Below are 26,538 nucleotides of genomic sequence, written 5' to 3' on the forward strand. Positions count from 1 at the left end.
CCTACACAAACCTAACCTTGACCACGAGTCGGAAGTCAAGGTCAGGTTAAACTTTGAGTTGGGGTCAGAGTTGAGGTCAAGTATAAAGTTAGAAATTATGTAGTTAGTCATGGATTGAGGGTCAATAGTAGAAAATAGGGCTTGAAAGTTGAGTCCTAAATTAGGGTCAAAATCAGGAATCAAGGGTGAGAGTTAGGACTTTGAGTCTCAAGTCAGGTCAGAGTTGGGTCTTAGGCTAGAGTCAAAATTGGATCCTAGGCCAAGGATAAAAGTCGGATCTCGAGTCGATCTCGGGTTGGGTCAAGGTCAAGGTCAACGTCTCGAGTCGCGAGTCAAATCTTAATTAGCGAACATAAAGCAAGAGTCGGTTTTTAGGTCGTAGGTCCTATTTAGAATTAGGACTTGGGAGTTGAGTCATGGGTCAAGATCGGATCTGAAACTTGAGTTGAGTGGTGACTGGTGACACTGAAAGAAAGTTTTAAAAAATATTTTTCAATACTTTATGTAGAAAAACTATTTTCCTTAACTTTAAGAAAAATTAATCCAATCAAATAAAAATTGGAAAAACATTATTCTTCGTACCAAAAACACACAATTGGTTTTTACTAGCTTAGTAATCCAATAAAAGCATTTAACCTTGTTCATTCAAAATTACAATGAACAACTCATCCAATTCATTATTAATTACTAGAAAATCAAAGGCCATTCAAATTCATTACATATTTTAGCCAATTATACTATTAGCCAAATGTCCCAAATTGGATACAAAAGAAGAGTGGAGGAAAAAGTTTAAACAATAGCCAAATTGTCCAAAAGAGTATATAGGAAAAAGTTTAAACAATAACCAAATTGACAAAAAGAGTGGAGGAAAAAGTTTAAAGAATAGCCACATTGTCCAAAAGAGTAGAGGAAAAAGTTTAAACAATAGCCATATTATCCAAACAAGGTAAAAACAGAGTGGAAATGGGAAGATGGAGAGCAAATCAGTGTTCAGTGAGCAGTTAAAATTTTCACTGACACACAGAAATCTCAACTTTAGCCCTTTTTTTAGTTTTTTTTGTTCCGTTCGCCTGAATTATCAATCAGAAACGAATCGTAAAGAGGATCTTCGTCTCCGGGAGTTGCCGATCTCAGTTCAACACATATGTTTTCTGCAGATCAGTAATGGCGAACTTCTTAGCTCAGTTTCAAAGTATTAAAACTACTTGCGATCACGTCGTCATTGCCGGTAAACAAATCTTATCTCTCATTTCTATTTCATACAAACCCTAGCTTCATCGTAGTAGTAGTAATTTGAATTGTTGTTTTGCAATGACTGGCGGTAGCACCGGCTACTGCCGTTTCAACTATATCAGCAACGTGATGGATCAGTGTCTCCTAGTTTTGGATCATTTTGAAATGCTTACTAGTTAGTTATATGTCAGATATAGATAGCCAACATTGCAGAACTTGATTAATCTATTGAAATTAATATAAAGTTAGATAATAGCGGAACACAATGGATTGGAAGGATCTAAATTGGTGATACTAAGTAGTTTTGGATTAGTGCATTGTCTTGTAGTTACAGTTAATATTAGGTCCAGTGTTTTTTAGGGTAGACTCCATGTTGAGTGAGATTTAGGGAACATCTAGTCTTAGACAACTCCCAGTTTACCTTAAAAGACAAGTTATTTAGTATCGAAATGAAATTGGCTAAATGGATTAAGAGAATTTATATAGCAGAATGGAATTAGCTTGTGATTGAGTGGTAGTTGATTGGAAATGCATGTATATGAATGATGTGATACAGCTATGGGTCGTAAGTCTGTACTCTATCAAAATATGGTACCTGTACTTGAATAAGTCACCTCTCTCCTTTTCTTTTGAAGGGAAGATATGTTACTACTAATATCTTGTGCCCTTTTTTGCTTCTACTGGTCTTCTAGAGTATAAACCTTAATTTGGAGCTCTGTGAGCTTCTATGACTTGTGAGTCTTGTAATTTTTTTTTTGTTTTTTGTGCATCATCTTGTAAGTTGCTCCACTTCATTTTTCCAATAAATTACTTTGCAGTTGAAGATGTCAGTGATTTATGGCCTCTTGTAAAGAAAGGGTTTGAAGACCATTTGCCATTCAAGAGAGCTTTTCTAAATAACAAGACCCGCAATCCTGTGCTTGTGGATGAACTGCCAGCTGAATACATATTGACCACAGATTCAAGACTTCGTAGTCGATTTCCTCAAGAGCAATCATTATTTTGGTTCCGAGAGCCATACGCCACTGTGGTTCTTGTCTCTTGTGAGGTAGAAAGCATACTTGACTTTTTAAAGTTGAATTTTCTATCTTGGCATTGCTGTTCAATATATAATAGCCTTGAGTGGGTTGTTGTTGTTACTATAAAAGATGCAGTTGTTTAGAATTTGGAGAGATGATGGTGTGTATTGCAACTGAACAGTGAAAGATGTTTTATAGAGAAAATAACATGACTTATCTTTCCTATAAAAAAGGATAAGTAAAGAAAATATGTACTTAGCTTAATCTGTGCAATTGTATTATACATTTCAAGTATTTTAAATGATAATGCATCCAATGGTGTGACATAATGATCAGGGGAGAACCATGAGGTCTTAAGGTTCATATCATAACGAAGACAAAAAACACTACATGATTTCATCCCATCGGCATAAACCTTCGTGGATAGAGTTGTCCCAATATCTTTTCAGTACTTTCAAGTATCCCTTGTCATATTTACTTCATAAAAAAAAAAAGTATCCCTTGTCATATTTACGTGGACTTATTCTTTGAACCAAGAGACTGAATAGTGGAATCAGGAAATTATGATTAAAACTTAAAGGGGCAAGTGGAGCTACCGTTGTTAGTTTATATTCCTGTTTCGAGAGGACTTAACTCATATACGGTTGGTGGCTGAAATGGAGGTATTTTTTGCCAAGTTGCATCTGTATGGAGAAAACAAAGAAAGTAGGGCATATCAAGGGAAACAATAGAATCAGACAAATTAAATGTGTAGTTAGTAAGGAGGAGGCCTCTACTTGGTTATACCCATGAACTGAGTTAGTGTAGTGACCCATTCAAACTCATTTTCTTGGATATTTCTACAGTGGCGGCAGATAACATGATCTTACATTTAAGGTTGCTGCTTATATTTCAGCATTCATCTGTTGTAAAAGGAATTGAAGTAGACAAGAAGTTCCAGTTTTGCTAAAAATCTTTGGCCTCTTCAGTGAGGGAATAATTGGCAGTTAAGGAACAACCCTGACATGCTTTCACCTTGGTGCTTCCAACTTTTGATGGTCCTTTGAGTTTTATTTTTGATAACTCAAGTTTCTTTTTTGACAGCCTCTTCTAGCTTACACTGCTTAATTAACATCCAATATTTATTCTACTTTTGCTTTTGAAGATAGTTTTTTGTTTGTATACTGTAGAACTTGATGATTCTTTTTCCTTGTTAGGATCTTGATGAGTTCAAAACTATTCTCAAGCCACGCCTCAAGTTAATAGTTCAAAATGATGAACGGGAATGGTTCATCGTGTTCGTGTCTAAAGCAGCAGCTCACAATGATCAGTCCACCAAGATGGCAAAAAAAGTATATGCTAAACTTGAAGTTGATTTTAGCTCCAAGAAGAGAGAAAGGTGTTCCCCTGCTACAAATTGTATGAGTTCTGATGCAATTAACAAGTGTGCTGATTCAGTGCCACCCATGCATCTCAAAAATTGTTTTGCAAGTCCTGAATTTTCTCTCTTTACAAATAAGTTGACTAAATGGGAAATATCAGAAAAATATTTTATATACTTTTCAGAAACCATTAGTGCATCTTGTGAGAGGTATAGAAATGTACCCCATCTCAATCTTAGTTCTTACTTCTTCCAGTCAATAAAAACCATTAGTGCATCTACTTTCTAAAAATCATCATGAAGGACGGTTATGTAGTGTTTCTAATGAGAAGGCTAATAGATTATTACCATTCTTCCTCTCATGGATTTTGTCACTAAGCTACCTTTCCTTTAACAGGTTGCCATACAGTCAACTTTCACTGCTTGTGTTCTTTACGGTTATCTGTCTTGAGTTACATTAGTATTTTCTTCACATCTCTATGGTAGTTATCCAGTTAAAGCATTTGGTTAAATAACATGTTAAAATTACGTGAAATCAGAGAGATTGAATTGCCTTGAGAGGAGACAGAAGTGTTACCCAGCCAATATTTTGGTTCTTCCTTTTACAAATAACCTGGATCTCAACTCCCCAAATAAGTTCCCTCTCTAACCTATTTGGATATATGCTTTGTATAGATGTTGCAAACTAGACTTTCATGGGCCTGATACAAATTTCTGGGACGACTTGGAAGCCAAGATCATGGAATGCATCAGAAATACACTTGATAGGCGCATTCAGTTTTATGAAGAAGAAATACGAAAGCTCAGTGAACAGCGTTTCATGCCTGTGTGGAACTTCTGTAACTTCTTCATTTTGAAGGTAATACTACCGCAACAACAATATTCTCAGTGTGATCCTAAATTTTTTCTTCATCATTAGCAGGATTGTCAGATGCTATCATGCTTGTGCCTGGATTCACGAATATAGAAAAGTTCCTTTGTTTAACAATCTGCACGTGATTTCAGAGATTAGTAAATAATAACTCCAGTTTGGAAAGGCATTTTAGTGTGATATATCTTCTATTGAAGATCATTTGATCGTCTCGGTAGTAATGAATTTGCTTTATGCTTTATATCAGTTAGTAGGTTAGCTTTAGATTATCCAAGCGATTATATTATGCTTATGTAGAGTTGCCTCAAACTATTTGCATTATTTGCTTAGAGTTAGATTTTATCGAGAGGATCCATGTTCTGGACTTTCACTAACAACTTTTTCTCATTTAACAGGAGAGTCTGGCTTTTATGTTTGAGATTGCTCATCTCCATGAAGATGCATTACGTGAATATGACGAGCTAGAACTCTGCTACTTGGAAACAGGTGCTTAATGGCTGACTCTTTTTATTTTCCTCTTCATCTTCATGATGGATTAATGTTAATTGTTTAAATTTATTGCTGAAAACATACTCACCTTTCTTGTTTGCTGTTGACCTCTTTACTTAGCCATCTTTACTAGTTTTCCTCCTTTCTTGTTATGCTACCAGGTTTCTTGGTATGAAGGAAAATGTTCTCCTAGAAAATACTTTTGTGGAAAATGAGTGGATTTTCTTACTTATTTTCTAGTGTTTGGTAAGCAAAGAAATATTGTGCAAGAGCATGTATATGGAATCCAGAAAAACATTATGTGGGTGGGATGAGGTGGGGTGGGGAGCGGTGGTGGGGCCGGTAGGTGGAATGGACAGGGGTGGAGGGAGGAAGGTGTGGAGTAGACAATGAGCTTCATATGCCACTGATGGGACTTGTTTCCCCTACTTCCAATAGGGAAGTCATAAAGAGATACTTTTTTCCATAGAAGTCTGAAATAAAAGGAACCGGACTTTTGACGGGCCAGCCCCTTTTTATGCACTGCTTCACCCTGAAAGGAAAATGAGCTTTGCTCCTGTGGTTCGCGAGAAGGAAAAAGGATGTTGCATCTGGCAATAGATGATAAAGAGAGAGCTTTGTCTATCAATGAACAACAGATTGACGGAGCTCTTGGTATTGCTTTGTTTTTCTCTCCTTCCCTATCAGCGAGTTCCGACCTTTTGTTAGAAATTTCTTAGTTTGTACTGAACCGCTTGCGGAATAAAATCCTGTTCCACAAGATCCTATATTAGCTATACATCCTCCTTGCATTTATGCCGGAGACGTCGCCAGTGCTGCCTGATCAAGAGATTCTATTTCCATAAGAAATACCATAATTTAGGAATCCTCAAATATCTCTTTAGGGTTTTCTATATTTCTATGGCTATGGCATTTGTCAAACCTATGTATATGTGAATTTGCATTATGTTCTACACTCCTAATGCTCTTCATAAGTCATTGGACCCAAGATGCTTGCAGCTAAACCTTAATATATCACAATCAATTCCATTCCAGCACTTCTTTTGACAGTAAATACTTTTTTGATTGATGAGCATTCTGATTTATAGTAGTACTTTGTACTATAAAATTTGGCGTGAAAAATACATTGCTAAATCCATATAATTTGATGGCGTGAGATCATTGATGGCTTTTCTTTCTTGATTGTAACATGAGAAACCACTGTGAATTCTGTGATGATATCTATTATGCTTTGCAGTGTACTATTTAGGCTAACTTGATTTGCTCAAATTGTCTGTTGTGTTCTGGTTATGAAGATGCTAAACCTGATAACTGACCCGATTTTTATATGTCACTATTGATTAGTGAATATGACTGGGAAACAGAGGGACTTTGGAGGAATGGACAGCGGCGACGATCAGGCTGCATTGCTTAACCCAGGAAAAAAAGCACTTAACCAGATTGTTCAAGATGATTCTTTTAGGGAATTTGACTTCAGGCAGTATCTATTTGCCTGCCAATCAAATGTAAGTATGACAAGACCTATGATTAAAATAGGCTAGTTTTTGGATAAGATATAAATCTTTTCTTATTCAGTCGGAGGAAAATTACTGCACTGCTCCTTTGCATTCATCATCCTTCTTTCTCTTATGGGACATGCCAAAAGAGTTGCCCACAGCAAAAGGTGAAAGGAACTCAAGTGTAATTTCTAGTAATGCTCCAACATGTAGGTCTTTTTGGCACTGTGATAGTTGCACTCGTAACTCTAGCATAATGTGCATTCTCAAAGATGATCATTAAAAATGAGGAGGAAGTTCAGTTGATTAACTTGCTAGGGAATTTATCACTTCAATCTTGGATAGATTTATCTGTTATAAGATCTTTTGTTACTTCAATGGTCTACCTTGTACTTTTCCGTGGTCCCATAACATGATAAAGCTGTCTATGGAGTCAGATTCAGCAAAAGAATTGTGCCACCCATATAATGCCCTCCTCTACGATCTATGAGAACTATCGTAATATTGAGGATCCTTAATGGCTTTTAACTGGATGAGCACAACAAGTTCTTTTTCGCAACCTCTTCTAGTAATTAGTTTTTTCGAGAGTCTACGTGTATGTTGCTGTTTTTATTGCTGAAAAGATTCAGATTATTTGTGGTTGAAAACAACAACAAGCCCAGTGTAATCTCACAAGTGGGGTCTAGGGAGGGTCTAGTGTATGCAAATCTTTCCTCCAAGTCATGGAGGTAGAGAGATTGTTTTCGAAGAACCTTGGCTCAAGTGCATCAATCAAAATAGTTATTAACGAGGAAATATGACGATGAAGAAAAAAACATGGTAACTACTATGGAAAGCAATACAAAAAATACACAAAAGGAATAGTATCATCATATGGTAACAAATATCAAAAAACAAGAAACTACATGAAGAAGTTAATACGATAACATACACGGTGCTCTAGGCTACCACCAAGCCTATTCCCACTGAAGAGCGAGACACCGCTCAACTGCCTACTAACCTTCTATAATCCTGAATGTTAACTTTCTCAAAAAATAATGCCATGATCCTGATATTAATTTAGTAAATGTGTGTAGCTCGAAAAATATAGGACTTCTCAGATATCTGATGAGAATAAGTTCTGAATATGAGGTACCATCAATTCTTGGATGTCATCATTTTTCATCTGTACCTTTGAAAAGAAGGTCCAAGTTCTGTTTAAATGCAGAAGGTCCAAGTTCTACCACTAATCCTATTCCACAGAAAAGTGAAAGAACACTAGACTGTCAACTGACCTTCTACTCTAATGCGTGATCTTCAAACCCTCTTATCTAAGATCACGTCCTCTGGAAGCTCAAGATGCGTCATATCCTGTCTAATCACCTCCCCCAAACACTTCTTCAGCCTGCCTCTGCCTCCCATGATGCCCGCCCTTGCCAACCTCTCACACCTCCTCACTGAGGCATCTACACTGTTCCTCTTCACACGCCTAAATCATCTCAGTGTCACTTCTCTCATTTTATCTGCCACAGAGGTCATTCCTACGTTGTCCTAGATATCTTCCTTCCTAATTTTATCTCTCCTAGATATGTTACTCAGACTCTTCAAATTTGCAGCTGCACCAATATCGGTTCCTTAAAAGATGCACTACTTTTGGAGGATCCGATGCGCACCCAGTGACATTTTTGAGGAGTCCGACCAACATAGTCTCCTAGTATGCCCACACCTCCTCCTCCACTCTTACAAACAATAAAAAACATTTGAAAGGGAATAATATAGATGATCACTTCTCCTAGCACTTAAATTATCTTAAGCATTATTTTGATGATGTTTACTCGAGATTTATTTTTCCATTAATACCTGCAGCTTCTCTTTAAGCTGATCCGACCATTTGAGCACTTAAATGATCTTAAGCATTTTTCTGATGATGGTTACTCAAGATTTATTTTTCCATTAATACCTGCAGCTTCTCTTTAAGCTGACTCGACCATTTGAAGTAGCATCAAGGGGGCATTCATTTATTATTAGCTTCTCAAAGGCATTGGCCCTTCATGAGGTAATGAGTTCTCTTTTACCTGCTTCATCCTTTCTATTGTCTATGAGGATTGAATCCTTTTTTGTTATTTTATATTCTCTTTTTAAGTTTTCATTCAATCATTTGCTTTAAAAGGCAACTTAATTTCCCGTACAGTCCAAATGGAGTGGAATGTTTATTTTAATGATTCTTATTGGTCTATCTATTGGGATTGAGGTGTAGTTGATAAATTGATTTTTCATATGTGGTTCTGTTGTTCAGAGTAAATTGCCCTTCTGCACGCGTGAAGTATGGGTTATAACCGCTTCCTTGGCTTTAATCACTGCAACTGCTTCTCAATACAAAGATGGACAAGTGGCTCCTGACATTGAAAAAGAGTTTTACCGTGTTCAGGGGGACCTTTATTCTTTATGTCGTACTAAGGTAAACTAATCTATACTAAGAAGTATCATCTGATGTTCTCTGAAGACTAACCTTAAGAGTAATTTGTTGTTCTGATGATTTTGAAATGCTTCTGTTGTTCAGAGTAATTTGTTTTCTGATGAGTTTTGAAATGCTGCTCACGTGTATTTAGCTTATAGGGCTGTCATTTTGCTCAAATTTTCAAATAATTTTGATTCTGGATTCCATTTTTGTTCCTTTAGCTTTTATTTATAAAAAATTACTCTCTGCCTTCCGTTGAAGCTTGTTATGGTTCTGGCAGTTCATGCGGCTGGCATATTTAATTGGTTATGGATTACATATTGAAAGAAGTCCTGTGAACAGGTACTCGCACTGTTTGCTCTTGACAACACCCTTTTCTTGTATTGGGGCATTTTTCTGAACCAACTATCTTACAGTAGAGTAATCCTAGTCATACAATAAAGGCTGTTTAATTTACTGAAAGCTCATGTATATTTCATTTGTTTTTGCAGTGCTTCACTTAGCATGCTGCCTTGGCCTAAGCCAGGGGTTTGGCCTTCTCTTCCTCCCGATGCTTCATCTGAGGTGCTTGTGAAAGAAAAGGTGTGTTTTTACTCCTGGTCATTGAAGATAAACCAGAAAGACATGCCCATCTAAAAGCATACCATTCTTTTGGGGTGTGGAGAATGCACGAGAAGAACTGATTTTCTCCTAGAGCAATTACCTAGCTGAAAATTTTAAGATTGGTGATTGCTAAAGTTAATGAGTAGATGCGTATGAAAGGGCATGTGGTTTGTAAAGTAAAATTCTTCCTTTCTCATCAACCTTCAGACTTTTGAAAGATCAGTTAGGAATCATCCTGTAGGATAAGAGAAAAACTTACGAAGGAATATGTTGCATATAGGCAACCCACTGACATATATTAAACAACTAAAAAAGCAGAGGTTTGACAAAACGTTGATGTACCCAAATAGCTAATATTACTTGAGCTGCAAGTAGAAGAGATAAAATTTCCATGTTCTGACCTCCAATATAAGTTAATGGTGCCATTGGCAAGGTGAATACTTTTACAATAGACTGACTAACATTTGAGTTTCTCTTGCATACCTGCGCCCCATATTAATCATGCCATCCTTGGCACTTTTCAAATTTAAAGGTCTGCTTAAGCCAGCAATAATGGGCCCAATATCCGCTTTTGACATTATTTGCATTTATGTTTACAATTGAAATGCCTTTTGAAACCATTGGCCACATTTTCTTTGCAGATGATGTTTGAAGAAAGTCTGCGGGTTAAGCATTTTGGTATTCAGAGGAAGCCTTTGCCTCTAGAACCATCTGTACTTTTGCGAGAAGCAAATCGGAAAAGAGCTTCTATTTCAGCTGGGAATGTGTTTGAAATGTTTGATGGACATCCAAATGCAATTGATGGGTAATGAAGATTGATTAAGATGAATGCTTTATTTGTATTTTTTAATTAAGTGCATCCATACTTAACAAGGCAAAGGTTGGGTGATTGGGCTGTTTTTAGATTATCAGTTGCCATGTTTTGGGAATTTTAGAAGTTCGATACTTTCTCGTGTAAGAAGTTTGATAATTTCCTATATTACTTGTATAGGGAGCGACAAGCTTACAACTCCTATTTACATTCTTGACTCAATACGTTTCGGCTTCACTTATCACTATTGTGCAATTGAAAGTTGCTGTTTTTTCATAAACAACAACACATTGTTGGAACAATCAGTAAGGTGAACAATAATGCTACTTATAAACATGCCTGTGCCAATTTAAGTGAATTACTGGAGGTTATAAAGCTAGATAGACTGTTTTAGTTGATTGCTCAAGGGCCCCTTCAAGGTGTAATTAGATGGATGCATGGACAAAGACTATGGCTTACATGAGTGTAAAATATTCTTTTAGTCCAAGAATTATCTCCTTAGAAAATCATTAAGAGAAAGCAGGGCACATAAAAAGGGATGTCTCGTGTCATTTTCATCTATTTCTTACTACTCTTTTGACTAAAGGATGTTTTCCTGAAGCCATATAGTAAAAAATCTAAAATTAGATTAGAACATTGGTGTTAGTTTCCCCAAGAGGCTTCACATTTTCATAAGTTCTGTTGTAACCTCAAAGGCTGAGCTCTTACCTTGTCGTCATCTGCTGACAGCTCAGGTTCAACGTCTTCACCAGCAAAATCACAGTCGATATCAATGTCAAGAACTAACTCTTCTCCTGGAAACTTTGAGAACTCAATGAGCCGACCTTTGAGGCTTTCAGAAATTTGTGTTGCTGCTGAACATGCTTTGCGGAGTACAATTTCTGATGCAGAACTGTGGAAATCATTGTCTTCTGTCCAGGAATTTGAGGTTCCTATCTTCTCTCAGGGCTATATGCGTACCTTTGAATAGTAATGGTTCTTGGAATACAGTTCTGTATACTACTTGTGAATAGGCATGATACCACTAATTGGAGTTCTGCATATATTTTATTTAATTGCTTGTGAATTGGACACCTTGACATGCATTATTCAGCAGCAGATAATCCTTTGTATTTATGTAGAGTCATGTTTTGTTTTATATTCTTCATTCTTTATGCAATTCTAATCAGTTTTAATCTCAGCAAAAATACCTGGAGCTGTCAAAAGGAGCTGCCAACAACTATCATCGTTCATGGTGGAAGAGGCATGGAGTTGTACTTGATGGTGAAATTGCAGCCGTGTTCCATAAAAACAGAAATTATGATCTTGCTGCAAAATTGTATGAAAAGGTTTGTGCTCTTTATTCTGGTGAAGGATGGCAGAATCTTTTAGCTGAGGTCCTTCCCAATTTAGCTGAGTGCCAAAAGGAACTTGGTGATCAAGCTGGCTATCTATCTTCATGTGTAAGATTGCTCTCATTGGATAAAGGATTGTTCTCCAGCAAGGAACGTCAAGCATTTCAGTCTGAAGTGGTTCGTCTTGCTCATAGTGAGATGGAGAACACCGTGCCTCTAGATGTGTCCTCACTGATAACATTTTCTGGCAATCCTGGACCACCACTGCAGCTTTGTGATGGAGATCCTGGTACACTCTCCGTCGTTGTATGGAGTGGATTTCCTGATGACATTACTCTAGAATCACTTAGTCTAACTCTCACAGCCACAACTAATACCGATGAGGGTATTAAGGTATTCTGTTTACTCTCTATCGCATCTCCTCAAGTAGTTTTTAGAAACTGCATCTTCTAGTGCAATAAGCTTTTATGAGCTTTTTTCTCAGGCAATAAAAAGATCCGGTGAGACGATATTAAAGCCTGGAAGGAATACAATCATGATCAATTTACCTCCGCAGAGACCCGGTTCTTATGTTTTGGGGGTTCTTACAGGGAAAATTGGTTTACTAAGTTTTAGATCTCACAGCTTTTCAAAGGGTGCTCCTGCAGATAGTGATGATTTTATGAGTTATGAGAAACCAACAAGGCCAATCTTAAAGGTAAAGGATCTTTTATATAAGTGGAGAGACGAAAAAATGAATTGTGAAGGCTGGGATGTGTATTCCAAAAGGAAGAGTGCCATCCTTCGTTTCTATCCTCAAATATTCTTATTGATTCTTTTGTATGCTAATGCTCTACAATTTATTATACAGAATGATTATCTGAAATCTTTCTCAAAAAGAAAAATGATCTTTCTCAAAATGATTATCTGAAAGGCCTTCTATATTTCTTGAACTTTTTTGAAAGGTGTTCAAGCCAAGGTCTCTGGTTGATCTTACTGCTGCTGTTTCATCTGCTTTATTGATGAATGAACCTCAGTGGGTTGGAATAATTGTGAAGCCAATTAGTTACTCTCTCAAGGGTGCAATTCTGCACATAGACACTGGTCCTGGGTTGACTATTGAAAAATCTCATAATATTGAAATTGAGAGGCACGTAATTGGGCGCACAGATGAGTTAGACCATTCTGAAGGTTCTAAAGATGATGACAGTTCCGCAGCTACTCCCGAAGTTAAACAAATGTCTCTTCATGATGGAAATATTGAGCTGCCTGATTGGGCAAGCAACATAACTTCTGTTTTGTGGATTCCTGTGCGTGCAACCAGTGATGAACTTCCTAAAGGTGCTCCTGCAGGTGATGATTAATAAACTAGTGGTGGTTTAAACAGCATAGTCACAGCTCCATAAATCTGTTATTTCACTTCCTAAACACCTGTTTTACCTATCAGGTGCAGTTGCTCCGCAGAGACAGAACCTAGTGGAGGGACTGAGAACAATAGCTTTGAAACTTGAATTTGGGGTGTCACGGAACCAAATATTTGAAAGGTTAACCTTCCCCACTTTTCATTTCATACTTCTAATTTTTGGCACATTTTTATGCATATTCTTGTTAGTAAGACTAGTCTGGAATCTAACTTCTTTGCAGGACAATTGCTGTGCACTTCACTGACCCCTTCTCTGTAAGTACACGAGTTACGGACAAAAGCGCTGATGGAAAATTGCTTTTGCAGGTAATCTTTTTCTGCCACTAATGTTTGGTGGTGACTTTTTGGGTGGATGGGGCGTGGGGGTGAGCAGTTACAGGCTAGAGAAGTCATTTTCTCTGTTGATTAGTTGGTTATTTATAAGTATTTTGGATGTCAGGATTATGTAATAGAAATAGAGAAGAAAAATAAGTGACTTAAAGAGAAGAAAAGTCATAGGAGATGCAAGAAGCCATCTGAATTTGCATCCTTTGTGTCGGGATCGCTGTTGCCAGAAATGCAGACGGTTGTCTCTGATGTCTGTAGTTCTGTGGTTTACGGAATTGTGTCATTTCAGAGTCGAGAAATTGATGACTTTCATTAATGCTAACTCTCATTGTTACTGTTTCCTACTTTGTCTAGGTGATACTGCAATCACAAGTCCAAGCTACATTGACCATCTATGACTCTTGGCTTGATCTTCAAGAAGGCTTTGCTCACACTGGAAATGGTGATAAAAAGCCAATATCTGGATTCTTCCCCTTAGTGATCTCTCCGAAATCTAGAGCTGGGATTCTCTTCAGTGTATGCCTGGCAAGTGCACCAATAGAAGGTATGCCCTGTTATATTTTCCCTCTTAGTCACAGACTCGACAGTCAATAGTTTGTCCTCTGTTATGTACTGATACGATTGTAGGGAGCCTAATTATTGCATATCATCCACTTCACTTTCTGCAATACTGGGGAAATCTTGGACAACATTTTTTTCCCTGCATGCTTCTGATTAGCTATCGACCAAAAGCAGAAAATAAGAGGAAATATCTTCTGGAGTCTACTAAGGATATTTCTTTGTGGACAGTTGATAGGGATTAATTTGAATTACATGGGGGAGGAAAATGCATGCTACATACCTTTTTCGAATTCTTGAAACATATCGAACTATTTTAAATAGCAACTTATGATATTTCATGACACTAGTTTTCACTCTTTCCTTTTCCTTTTGTGGTTTGCTTAGAAGAAGCTGAGATCCAGTGTCCTGAGAGCATTTTAAATATTAGATTTGGTATTTTGGGAAATAGAGCTGCTGGTGCCCATGACCCCAATGCTGATGAACCAAGTGGACATGATGGATCGACTCAGAGTCTGATTTTCAAGAGTTCTCTTCTTTTACAGAGACCTGTGCTTGACCCTTGCTTTGCAGTCGGTTTTCTACCTCTTTCTTCAACTGATCTTCAAGTAGGACAGCTTGTTAGCATGAGATGGAGAGTTGAAAGGTTAAAGAGTTTGGAGGAAAATGCAGCTTCTGAAAACAATGTAAGTACTGATGATCTGCAATCCTCTTTGGCAATTTCTGTAACAAAGTTTTTCGATCCTTTCTCAACTTTTCATTAGTGCGGAGCTGTTTTTACTGTTGAATTTTCCTTTCTCCTTCTAATCAATCATCTGGGTAACTTACTGGATTCGAGTTTCTCGTCATCTACTTTAGACTCGTCAGGAAGCTTATTATTTTCTATTGAAATTGTGAAACATAGGAAGTTATGTAAAATTCATAATCGAGTCTTGGCTGCTGCTGCACATGTATATCTTTTTTGATCTGGTTATTCTTGTAAATTTTTCACATCATGTAAAACTAACTTGTAATACCATATATGTCAAAATGGGACAAAAGACTTCCTTTAGATGACAAGTGCCTACTTTTTTGTTTCTCTTGCAAGGATGATGTTCTATACGAGGTCCATGCAAATTCAGATCACTGGATGATTGCTGGGAGGAAAAGGGGACATGTTATACTCTCTACAGAACAAGGTTTCTTCAAGTCATTTTGTTTCATTGTTTTGACTTTCAACTTGTATTACTGTGTGCTCTGCGGGTACTCATACTTGTTGTGTACTGTGACAGGATCGAGAATAACTATTTCAGTATTATGCTTGCCACTGGTTGCTGGATACGTTCGTCCTCCTCAATTGGGATTGCCAAATGTTGATAAGGCCAATATTTGTTGCAATCCTCCTAGTCCACATTTGGTGTGCGTCTTCCCTCCAGCTTTAAGTTCTTCTTTCTGCATACCACCCTGAAACCTTTGGTCATCCTTTCCTCCTTTCTCATTAAAAGCATGATGAGCTTCACATGGATGGTTTAACTTGAGTCTACCAGTGCTTGTACAATATGTATTCTTTTCTAAAGGAAGCGAGTTTTTTTAGTGTCAAAGATGTAGACTTAATGTACAGAGAACAGTTTTGCTTGTACAATAGATGAGATTCTGAGAGAGAAATTATTTGTAAACGGAACATTAGTAGTCGGGGGAGATGAATGAATTGAAGAGTTTTAAGTGATTATTGGCATATATTTTGTTGGTTGTTTTTGTGCTCCTTGTTGATCCTTTTGGTTGAGCTTAGATGATTTTTCAGTCTTCATCATATTGAAGATCACTAATTGACCAACTTTCACAACTTCATCGTACGAGAATCAAATATAATAGTCTAATTTCGTATATATAGGTGATCTTCGTCTCTCGAAACTTTACCTTTAGCCGGCGCAGGCCTGGATCTTTGAAAAACTCATGGAAAATTATTTAAAATATAAAAATGAATTGCATATGACAAAGAAAATGTTGATAATAGAAGGACGTTTTTAGGCAACCTCTCTAAACTTACGAAGTGATATATGGAGTATACACATGCGATACCTTTACCCAGCTTCGGCCCAACAGATTTTAAGCAGTCCAGCCCAATTCGAAATTCGGACCCTAATTCCCCTGAATTGATTTTTCAAATGTTGCCGGAGTAAACCTTTCCACCGTGAATTCTTTGCTTCCCGGAACACTTTCAGATCTCCACTGGCATGAAATTGTAAGTTTTCTTTCTCGTGTATTATAAACCCTAATTCCTAATTCCCGTGATATTATTCGAAATTTGAAATTGAGGTAGAAGTATTTTGTCACTCCTTTTACGTATACAAATCGAAATTCTAATCTGAATGTTACATTTTTTTCTAGCTTTCTGTGATCAATTTTAATATCAAGTTTCAGTTTTTCTGGAAAATAATTTTGTTTTACTTTATGCAGATTGAATTGTTACCATATTGCCGAGACTTGGAATTTTTAAGTGAATTCAGGGTGTAATTAGGGCGAGTTCAGTGTAACATCATTGTAGAAATACCAATTTGTAGAGAAAATGAAAAGAAAAATGGAAATCCAAAATTCAGGGGGTTTAATCTCAAAGAGACCTGTGAGAAAGAGGATAGCTTCTAGGAATTATGATGAGAATTTGATGGATAATTTCATAGATGAGCAGTTGGGTGGTTCGGTGGGTAAGAAGATTAGAACGAAAAAAGATTTGGAGAAAGAAACTGAAAAGGAGGCCTTGATTGCTCTTTCTTTGGGCTTCCCAATCGATGATCTTCTTGAAGAAGAAATAAAAGCTGGAGTTGTAAGTGAATTCGATGGGAAAGAGCAAAACGATTACATCGTTGTGAGAAACCATATTCTTGCAAAATGGAGGGAGAATGTGCATATTTGGCTGAACAAAGGAAGGATAAGGGAAACTGTAAGTGTTGAGTATGAACAATTGGTGGCCATAGCATATGATTTTCTTTTGAGTAATGGGTATATAAATTTCGGGGTTTCACCGTCATTTGTATCTAATCTTCCTGAGGAACCTAGTGAAGGGTCTGTAATTATTGTTGGTGCTGGACTCGCTGGTTTGGCAGCAGCGAGGCAACTGATGTCGTTTGGATTCAAGGTAAGTATCCTTGAAGGTAGGAACCGACCTGGAGGGAGAGTTTATACTGAGAAAATGGGATGGAAGGGAAAGTTTGCTGCTGTGGATCTTGGTGGCAGTGTTATAACTGGTATCCATGCGAATCCTTTGGGTGTTTTGGCTAGACAACTTTCCATTCCGCTTCACAAGGTTAGAGATAAGTGTCCTTTATACAAGCCTGATGGAGCTCCTGTTGATGCAGTAGTTGATTCCAGAGTTGAGCTCATTTTCAATAAGCTACTAGACAAAGTTACTGAGCTGAGAAAAATCGTAAGTGGATTGGCTAATGATGTCTCGTTAGGCTCCGTTTTGGAGAAACTTAGACGATTATATTGTGTGGCTAAAACTAAAGAGGAGAAGCAACTTCTGCATTGGCATTTTGCAAACTTGGAGTATGCAAATGCTGGATGCCTCTCGGAACTCTCTGCTGCCTACTGGGATCAGGACGATCCTTATGAAATGGATGGTGATCATTGTTTTCTTGCTGGTGGAAATTGGGGTATGATCAGAGCATTATGTAAAGGAGTTCCTATATTCTATGGAAAGACTGTTCAGACAATAAAGTATGGAAATGAAGGAGTTGAGGTCATTGCTGGGGACCAACTTTTTCAGGCAGACATGGTCCTATGTACCGTTCCTCTTGGGGTACTGAAAAGAAGATTAATTAGATTTGAACCAGAGTTACCTGAGAAGAAGCTTGAAGCTATTGATAGGCTAGGATTTGGGTTGCTGAATAAGGTTGCTATGGTATTCCCTCATGTTTTTTGGGGCGAAGACTTGGATACGTTCGGATGCCTCAACAATTATAGCCATAGACGAGGAGAGTACTTCTTATTTTACAGTTACCATACTGTTTCTGGGGGTCCAGTACTTATTGCACTTGTTGCTGGTGATGCTGCTCAACTTTTTGAAAGCACAGAGCCGTCCACTCTAATTAATCGAGTTATGAACATTCTCAAAGGTATCATCCATCTTTATTTTTGTATCTTTATATTTTTTCTAGGGTGGTGTCCAGGTCAACTTACACGCACCTCGACTAATCCACCAATCAGCCTGTCCAGCTTGACACGCTTCCCATGTGATCCTGCTCATTAAGGCTGGAGAAAATGGGTTCATACCGTTTGTTGTAGTAGGGATTCCAACTTTATTCCCATGATTCAACCACTAGGAAGTCTCCCTGGGGACATCATCCATATTTATACAAGACTACATAGATTTTTAATTTTCTTTTTCCCTGTTTTTGTTCTTTGAGGAAGAACCTGAAATCTGGTTTTGATTTTCATCTGGCTACTTTGACAGGCATATATGAGCCAAAGGGAATAAGCGTGCCTGATCCTATACAATCCATATGTACAAAATGGGGAAGTGATCCCTTTGCGTTTGGCTCGTATTCACATGTTCGTGTTCAGTCATCTGGCAGTGATTATGACATACTTGCAGAAAATCTTGGAGGTCGGTTGTTTTTTGCTGGAGAGGCTACGATTCGACAACATCCAGCCACCATGCATGGAGCCTATTTGAGTGGCTTAAGAGAAGCTTCACACATTTCCCAATCCATGAAAGCGAGGCTAAATAATCCTAGGAAAACTGTATCAAAGAATGTTCGACCAAGCAATGATGTATTGGAAGAGTTGTTCAAAAACCCAGATCTAGCATTCGGGAAGATCTTATTTGTATTTGATCCCCTTACTTGTGATTCTAAATCTTTAGGACTCATGAGAGTTACTTTTGGAAAATCCAACAACGAATTTAATACAGAGGAGGCAGATAATATGCCTCAACATTTATTAAATCCATCACTGCAGCTTTATACAGTTGTGTCTCGTGAGCAAGCACGGGAACTGCAGTTGGTGAAGGAGGGAAACCATTGCAAATTGTCGGATTTGCTTAAAGGACTTGGGTTGAAGTTAGTGGGAGCAAATGGACTCGGAGTTCAAGGCCATTCTTTGTCTGCTAAAATTGTTAATGCGCGAAAAGGTAGAAAAAGGAGTCAAAGCTGTACTGCCAAGCATAAGGCAGGCAACAGTAATAGTCAGTTACCTTGAGTATATATAAGCTAACCTTCTTCAACATATTGTATTATGGTGCTCGCGGGTATATATTGAGGAACTTGCAATTCGCATCTGTTTTGGTAGTTTCAAACCTTCCTACTTTATGCTGTTGGTAAGGTCTCTGGTTGATCTTACTGCTGCTGTTTAATCTACTTTATTGATGAATGAACCTTAGTGGGTTGGAATAATTTTGAAGCCAATTAGTTACTCTCTTAAGGGTGCAATTCTGCACATAGACACTGGTCCTGGGTTGACTATTAAAAGATCGCATAATATTGAAATTGAGAGGCACATGAATGGGCACATAGATGAGTTTGACCATTCTGAAGGTTCTAAAGATGATTACACTTCTGCAGCTACTCCCGAAGTTAAGCAAATGTCTTTTCATGGAAATATTGAGCTGCCTGATTGGGCAAGCAACATAACTTCTGTTTTGTGGATTCCTGTGCGTGCTACCTGTGATGAACTTCTTAAAGGCGCTCCTGCAGGTGATAATTAATAAACTAGTGGCGGTTCAAACAGCATAGTTGCAGCTCTATAATCTGATTTTCCACTTCCTAAACACCTGTTTTACCTATCAGGTGCAGTTGTTCCACAGAGATAGAACCTAGTGGAGGGACTGAGAACAATAGCTTTGAAACTTGAATTTGGGGTGTCGCGGAACCAAATATTTGAAAGGTTAACCTTCCTCACTTTTTTGTTTCATACTTATAATTTTTGGTACAGTTTTATGCATATTCTTGTTAGTAAGACTAGTCTGGAATCTAACTTCTTTGCAGGACAATTGCTGTGCACTTCACTGACCCCTTCTCTGTAAGTACACGAGTTACGGACAAAAGCACTGATAAAAAATTGCTTTTGCAGGTAATCTTTTCTGCCACTTCACTGACTCCTCTGAATGTGCATCCTCTGTGTTGAGATCGCTGTTGCCAGAAATGCAGACAATTGTCTCTGATGTCTGTAGTTCTGTGTTTTACGGAATTGCATCATTTCAGAGTCGAGAAATTGCATGACTTCCATTAATGGTAACTCTCGCATGGATACTGTTTCCTGCTTTGTCTAGGTGATACTGCAATCACAAGTCCAATCTACATTGACCATCTATGACTCTTGGCTTGATCTTCAAGATGACTTTGCTCCCACTAGAAATGGTGATAAAAAGCCAATCTCTGGCTTCTTCCCCTTAGTGATCTCTCCTAAATCTAGAGCTGAGATTCTCTTCAGTGTATGCCTGGCAAGTGCACCAATAGAAGGTATACCCTGTTACTTTCCTTCTTAGTCACAGACTCGACAGTTAATAGTTCTCGTCCTCTTTTATGTAGTGATACCAATAGTAGGGAGCCCAACTACTGCATATCATCCACTACACTTTCTGCAATACTGGGGAAATCTTGGACAGCATTTTTTCCCTGCATGCTTCTGATTAGTCATCGACCAGAAAACAGAAAATAAGAGGAAATATCTACTGGAGTTCACTAAGGATATTCCTTTGTGGACAGTTGATAGGGATTAATTTGAATTACATGGAGAAGGAAAATGCATGCTACATATTTTTTTCTAATTCTTGAAACTTATCGAACTATTTTAAGAAGCAACTTATGATATTTCATGACACTAGTTTTCACTCTAGCCTTTTCCTTTTGTGGTTTGCTTAGAAGAAACTTAGATCCAGTGTCCCGAGAGCATCGTAACTATTAGATCTGGTATTTTGGGAGATAGAGCTGCTGGTGCCATGACCCCAATGCTGAGGAACCTAGTGACTCAGAGTCTGATTTTCAAGAGCTCTCTACCTGTGCTTGACCCTTGCTTTGTCGTTGGTTTTCTTCAACTGATCGACAAGTAGGACAGGGAGAGTAGAAAGGTTATAGAGTTAGGAGGAACTTCATCATGTATTTTAACACTTTTCGCGTACTAAAGATCTCTAATCGAGTAATGTTTTACTTTCACAACTTCATTGTATGAGAATCAAATATAAGTTGAAGTTTCAAAACATCCCTGTAATACTATAATTTTTTGTCTATTGTGTAAATAACCTGTTAAAATGCTTGTGCCTTCCAGATATGTAAATGATTTCAATTAGTAGTATATTATCGATTGATGTACCGTAATTAAATTTTTACTGGAGAAACTTTTTATAGGCTCTTAGATATTGTTTACACGATTAATATAGAGAATCATATTTCTTTAAAAAAAAAAAATAATAATACTATTGAGTGGTCATTCTGTTATTTATATAAAATTTGAAAAAAGAATAGGTCCCACCGAGATTTGAACTCGGGTTACTGGATTCAGAGTCCAATGTCCTGACCACTAGACCATGAGACCTTGTTGTAAATTTAAGATAACAATATTTATAAATCTAATTAAAAAGTACTAACCCTACCAAGAAGTATGATTTACACCATAAATTAAGTATATCTAGAATTTATCATGTCATAAAAGTTTATTATTTTCTTCTTGAACGAAACATTGTAAAGGTAAGGTAGTATACCTACACACTTACGCGATTACTTTAGATATGCAATCTCTAGAGAGATTTTATGTGATTACGACGCTCTCTCTACAGATTTTTTATGAGATTACCCTAGATATAGCACTCTCTTTGGAGAGTTTTTATGTGGTTACCTTGGATATGCACTCTATTTAGAGATTTTTTATGTGATTACTCTGGAGACACACTCTCTTTAGAGATTTTTCATGTGATTAACTTGGATATGCACTCTCTCTAGATAATTTTTACGTGATTACCCTGGATCAATGACGAAGTAAGAATTTTAAATAAGGGGGTCCAAAATCTGTAGAAGTAGATCCACGAAGTAGTCGAAGGAGATTCGACATCTATTATATATACATAAAAAATTATTTTACCCATGTATAAATATATATATATATATTTCGGCCGAAGAGGGTTCTAAGGTGGATCCACCACTGCCCTGGATATGCACTCTCTAGACAGTTTTTACGTGATTACCCTGGATATGTCGTTGTTATTATTGTCGTAAAGGAAAACTTGAAAGAGAAAAGCAGGGAGAACTTTGAAAGCAAAAGAGGTTTGCTAATCCAACATTAACCATGTTTTAAGGACCCAAATATTCTGGCAAGTGTTAATGTAAATCACACCAAATCAGGAGAGAAGGAATAAATTAAGGTATGTGGTCTCCATCAACTATTATATTGATAGTTGAAACATTGTAAAATATACTTGCTTTCATGTCGATATTTATCTTTCTTATAACATTCGCGAAAATCTCAAATTTTATTTGTTTATATTCTATCACCTAAAAAGACATAGGACTGAAAAAGTCATTCGTAGCACATGCCTATTTAATTGCTAGATTAGAGTGTTTAAACTTTTGGATATTATAGTTAGAATTAAATAGGCATTTTGATTAATGGACGATACAAAATTAGGAGAGAAAGAAATATCATAAATTGTTTGGTCTTAAATCTTAATCAACATATTTATTATTTAGGTGGCCATTTAATATTCCAATTTATAGTAACCAAATCTGTTTATAATGATAGCTTCAAACATCAATGGCAAGCACAAACATTGAAATGTAGTTGAAACACCTAAATCATGAAATACTTTTGTTAGCAAATCCTTGTAATCCTACCAAACCTACTATCAACATCATTTTTGTTGTTTTAGTTGGTATATTTTGATACGGGCGAATATAATAAAATTTTATAAATTTTGTTTGAATCTTATGTATATTTTACTAAATATATATAAAATGTAAAATCGAATTATTAACGTGTGAAGTTATTATTCTACCATTATCAAAATCAAATTTAAATTTTATATACACATCTATCAAACAAAAGCATTGTCCTACTCATGATTTTGATTTATCGCAAAGCGTCATGAGTGATGTATATTTTAAATACAATAATTAGGTTGATTTTATATTATAAAGACTAGAAAAATTCAAATTGCATCTAAATTTTTCTATTATTGCAATTTATTACTTTCTTTGATAGCACACATACATAGCATGATACAAATGGAAAGAGGCTACTAAGGGAAATAGTAATATTGAACTTATCTTCTACTTTATGTTATGCCCATAATATTATTGAACTATCAGAAGTTATAATGGAATGGTAAATGGTAATAATATTCTTTCATTTTTCAAATATTTCATATTAAATAAAGAGTCGCATATGCTAAATATCTCTTTATTTCAAAATGAAATTTTTTAATGTAAATTTAAATTTATTAAATTTCAAAATGAGTACTGAATACCACGTGAAAAATCAAAATCATTGCTTTGAACTTTTTTCATGGAGGAAAAGATACATATATGGTCAATTTCAATATCAGTTTGTTGTGTAGGACCTATATATTTGTATGCATTAGTCATTCGTTTCTCTTGCTTTCACATGGAGTCAAAATTTTATGTGGTTTATATTATTATTTTTTTAAAAAAAAATTAAAATGATAATCTTTTGTTATATAATTTGTTTCTAAGGATAAGTATTTCATTATTTGATATTCTTCATTTTTATATTAATTATAACATTATATTGTGCAAACCTACGTGCATGCCACTTAAATAAACGGTGTAGATATATACATATATGTGCTATCAACCATTAGGTTAAGCAAAAGTCTTTCCAACAATACATTTATTGCAAAATATTTTAAATCTTTTTCATATTTAATTGGTCAAATTTTCTTTTATTTTTTTAAGAAAAAAAATTCCTTAAATATGAGAAAAACAATTTTCTGATAAGAATACATAAGAATAATAAGTTCTACAAGTGATATTTTAGAGTCCGAAACTAAAACGGTACAAAATTTTAACAAAAATTCCAAAACGGTATATAAAATTTTATATTAACCAAAACGGTAAAATCGCTGCAGGCGCAGCGACTTACCTCACCTGAAAAAGTAAAATCGCTGTTGAGACAGCGATTTTGCAAAAATTATATTTTTTTAATAAAAAACTGAAATCGCTGCCTAAGCAGCGATTTCAAAATTTTGCTTCTTCCAATCGCTGCTTTGGCAGCGATTTCATATTATTTTTTAATTATAATTTTTTAAAAAAAATAAGGTATATCGCTGCCAGTGCAGCGATTTATCAAAAAATATTTTTTTATAATATAAATCGCTGCCACTGCAGCGATTTATAAAAAAAAAAAATTTAATAATATAAATCGCTGCCAGTACAGCGATTTATAAAAAAAAAATAAAAATTTATAACATAAATCGCTGCAAGGGCAGCGATTTATGTTATAGGATGTGATGATGTGACTAAGAAGATTGCAATAAAAGCAAATTAATGAGTTGTTTATTGAGATATAGTAATTTACATTAGAAAAAAAAAAGTAAAATTAATGAGTTTTTTATTGAGATATAGTAATTTACATTAGAAAAAAAAAGTAAAATTAATGAGTTTTTTATAAATCGCTGCACTGACAGCGATTTATATTATTAAAAAAAAATTATTTTTTTTTATAAATCGCTGCAGTGGCAGCGATTTATATTATAAAAAAAATAAATTTTTTTTGGTAAATCGCTGCACTGGCAGCGATATACCTTATTTTTTTAAAAAAAAATTATAATTAAAAAATAATATGAAATCGCTGCCAAAGCAGCGATTTGGAAGAAGCAAAATTTTGAAATCGCTGCTTAGGCAGCGATTTCAGTTTTTTATTAAAAAAAAATAATTTTTTCAAAATCGCTGTCTCAGCAGCGATTTTACTTTTTCAGGTGAGGTAAGTCGCTGCGCCTGCAGCGATTTTACCGTTTTGGTTAATATAAAATTTTATATACCGTTTTGGAATTTTTGTTAAAATTTTATACCGTTTTAGTTTCGGACTCTGATATTTTATGTTGATTATCCCCTTTTCACCCCAACCTTCACAGTATTTGTCTACATTATATATAAATACTCGTAAAATAATAGTTTTCACTTATTCACAAAATACCAGAAACTAAATAAGAAAATCATTTATTTTTTAGAAAAAAAAAGTTGATTTTTTTTCTTTACTCCTAACAACCATAGCCTCTACCATTAAAATTCCATTCTACGAATTAAAGGAGTAAATGAATAAAAGACTTTTGAACTAAAATAATGTTCTTTATAATATCTAATATGTGTAGGATAAAGACTTGACAAGGACCTCAATTGCTATATCTATTAGCTTTTTTTCAACCTTTTTTATCCAATTATTCAAATACCTAACCACATGTTATTATTATTATTAAAAAGAGGTCCCAGTTCTATACTATGGCCTATATATATTATATATAATATAATTCAATCTCATTTTTCACCATTCATATAATATTCCTAGTAAATGAAATTTTGTCAATTTTGTTGACAATTGTTTTTTCTTTTCTTTTGTGTTTGACAAAATTAACTAGCCTATGCACAAATTGTCAACAGAGTTATAATTATTGAGTTGTCTAGTTATAATAAATAGATTGAATTATTAAGAGAATAATTATATTATGTTAGAGGCATTTAAGCAAATTCTGAAAGAATAAGACAGTTTTAAATCTTAATACAAACAAGATAAACATCATTAGTAGGTGTGGACAGAGTTTGTTTGATGAAATATGTGTTAAATTGACTACCATGACCAATACATAAATTTCTTATTTAAATAATTTGTACTAAATTTGATTATATTTGAGAATAATTAGTTGATGGTAAATTTCAGCTACATTTACAAAGTTGTGATGTAGCGCAACTGTTTTAGTATTCCTCAGTTTTTAATCATAAATTTCTAATTTAAATTATAAAAATAAAATATATTCTAATCAGAATCGTCTTCTTTTCTATAAATAGTCCACACAAATTTTAAAAAACAGAAAGTAATGCTTATTTGATAATAGAGAGAGTTAAAATTATTGTATATAATCTTCAGCTTTAAATTATTATTTTTTTGGTTTATTTATGCACATCTTATACTCTCTCCTATCAAATTTTATCACTTTGTGCTTTTACTTCCAAATTTTTTTTTACATATTTCTTGTATATAACAATAATTTAATTTTAAAATATTTAATTAATTCTTAATGTTATAATATATAGTCACATACACACATATGTATCCTGCTCGTCTTTTGTGTCAAAATTCGATTAAAAACATTCTCTCTATGTTTTACCATAGAAGATTTAAAACACTTCATTTTTTTTAAATTTTATTTATAAATTATATTAAATATATTATTATTTTATATTATATCTTATCACATAAATGAAAAAAAGTCATAAAAGTCAAGATTTGAACTATAGAATTTTTCAAATGCTGGTAGACAGAAGGACTGGTAGAATTTAATATTTGCTAACTAACTTATTTCCACGTACACTTCTAAAATCTAAACTTACCACTAATGATTTTCAGGTCCACAAATTATTTTAAAATTTTCATTAAAGTCATTTCTTTTTCTACTATACAT

General features: G+C 35.4%; 2 protein-coding genes and 1 non-coding gene across 10 annotated transcripts; 2 read left to right on the forward strand and 1 right to left on the reverse strand.

The window, feature by feature from the left end:
- The first annotated feature begins 974 nt into the window (after positions 1–974).
- On the forward strand, positions 975–21,130 carry LOC107025931 (trafficking protein particle complex II-specific subunit 130 homolog). 3 transcript variants are annotated; one of them, XM_015226724.2, is made up of 21 exons: positions 976–1,228; positions 2,052–2,281; positions 3,449–3,630; positions 4,288–4,471; positions 4,879–4,969; positions 6,317–6,477; positions 8,414–8,503; positions 8,744–8,905; positions 9,186–9,247; positions 9,397–9,487; positions 10,150–10,313; positions 11,049–11,247; positions 11,501–12,046; positions 12,138–12,350; positions 12,598–12,985; positions 13,080–13,176; positions 13,277–13,361; positions 13,737–13,926; positions 14,328–14,626; positions 15,028–15,118; positions 15,212–15,672. In XM_015226724.2, the coding sequence occupies exons 1-21, from the start codon at positions 1,165–1,167 to the stop codon at positions 15,385–15,387; spliced, it is 3,765 nt and encodes a 1,254-aa protein (XP_015082210.1). In that variant the 5' UTR covers positions 976–1,164; the 3' UTR covers positions 15,388–15,672. The 3 variants fall into 3 exon arrangements, with proteins under 3 accessions (XP_015082212.1, XP_015082210.1, XP_015082211.1); XM_015226725.2 differs by having other exon boundaries at positions 14,331–14,626; XM_015226726.2 differs by lacking the exons at positions 14,328–14,626; positions 15,028–15,118; positions 15,212–15,672 and adding an exon at positions 20,444–21,130 and having other exon boundaries at positions 975–1,228.
- Positions 15,938–21,130, forward strand: LOC107025932 (lysine-specific histone demethylase 1 homolog 2-like). Of its 6 annotated transcripts, none has more exons than XM_015226731.2 (7): positions 15,938–16,161; positions 16,377–18,031; positions 18,370–19,609; positions 19,703–19,799; positions 19,901–19,985; positions 20,185–20,374; positions 20,777–21,130. In XM_015226731.2, exons 2-3 carry the CDS (start codon positions 16,486–16,488, stop codon positions 19,113–19,115), a joined length of 2,292 nt encoding a protein of 763 aa, XP_015082217.1. In that variant the 5' UTR covers positions 15,938–16,161; positions 16,377–16,485; the 3' UTR covers positions 19,116–19,609; positions 19,703–19,799; positions 19,901–19,985; positions 20,185–20,374; positions 20,777–21,130. The 6 variants fall into 6 exon arrangements, with proteins under 6 accessions (XP_015082217.1, XP_015082215.1, XP_027774517.1 ...); XM_015226729.2 differs by having other exon boundaries at positions 18,370–19,233; positions 19,478–19,609; positions 19,901–20,374; XM_027918716.1 differs by having other exon boundaries at positions 19,901–20,374; positions 20,444–21,130.
- Positions 21,131–21,374: 244 nt separating this feature from the next.
- TRNAQ-CUG lies at positions 21,375–21,446 on the reverse strand. Its single transcript has one exon. It is a non-coding gene; the product is annotated as a tRNA-Gln (tRNA).
- Positions 21,447–26,538: the final 5,092 nt, after the last annotated feature.

The sequence above is a fragment of the Solanum pennellii genome, chromosome 7 (assembly GCF_001406875.1).
Source record: "Solanum pennellii chromosome 7, SPENNV200".
Classification (NCBI taxonomy): Eukaryota; Viridiplantae; Streptophyta; class Magnoliopsida; order Solanales; family Solanaceae; genus Solanum; species Solanum pennellii.

Excerpts from the sequence above, each read along its gene's own strand:
- LOC107025931 (XM_015226724.2), top strand. The coding sequence starts at position 1,165 with ATGGCGAACTTCTTAGCTCAGTTTCAAAGTATTAAAACTACTTGCGAT. Across the intron at positions 2,282-3,448 it reads TGGTTCTTGTCTCTTGTGAG|GATCTTGATGAGTTCAAAAC; the intron begins GTAGAAAGCATA and ends TTTCCTTGTTAG. Across the intron at positions 13,927-14,327 it reads GGCAAGTGCACCAATAGAAG|AAGAAGCTGAGATCCAGTGT; the intron begins GTATGCCCTGTT and ends TGGTTTGCTTAG.
- LOC107025932 (XM_027918716.1), top strand. The coding sequence starts at position 16,486 with ATGAAAAGAAAAATGGAAATCCAAAATTCAGGGGGTTTAATCTCAAAG. Across the intron at positions 18,032-18,369 it reads AGTTATGAACATTCTCAAAG|GCATATATGAGCCAAAGGGA; the intron begins GTATCATCCATC and ends CTACTTTGACAG.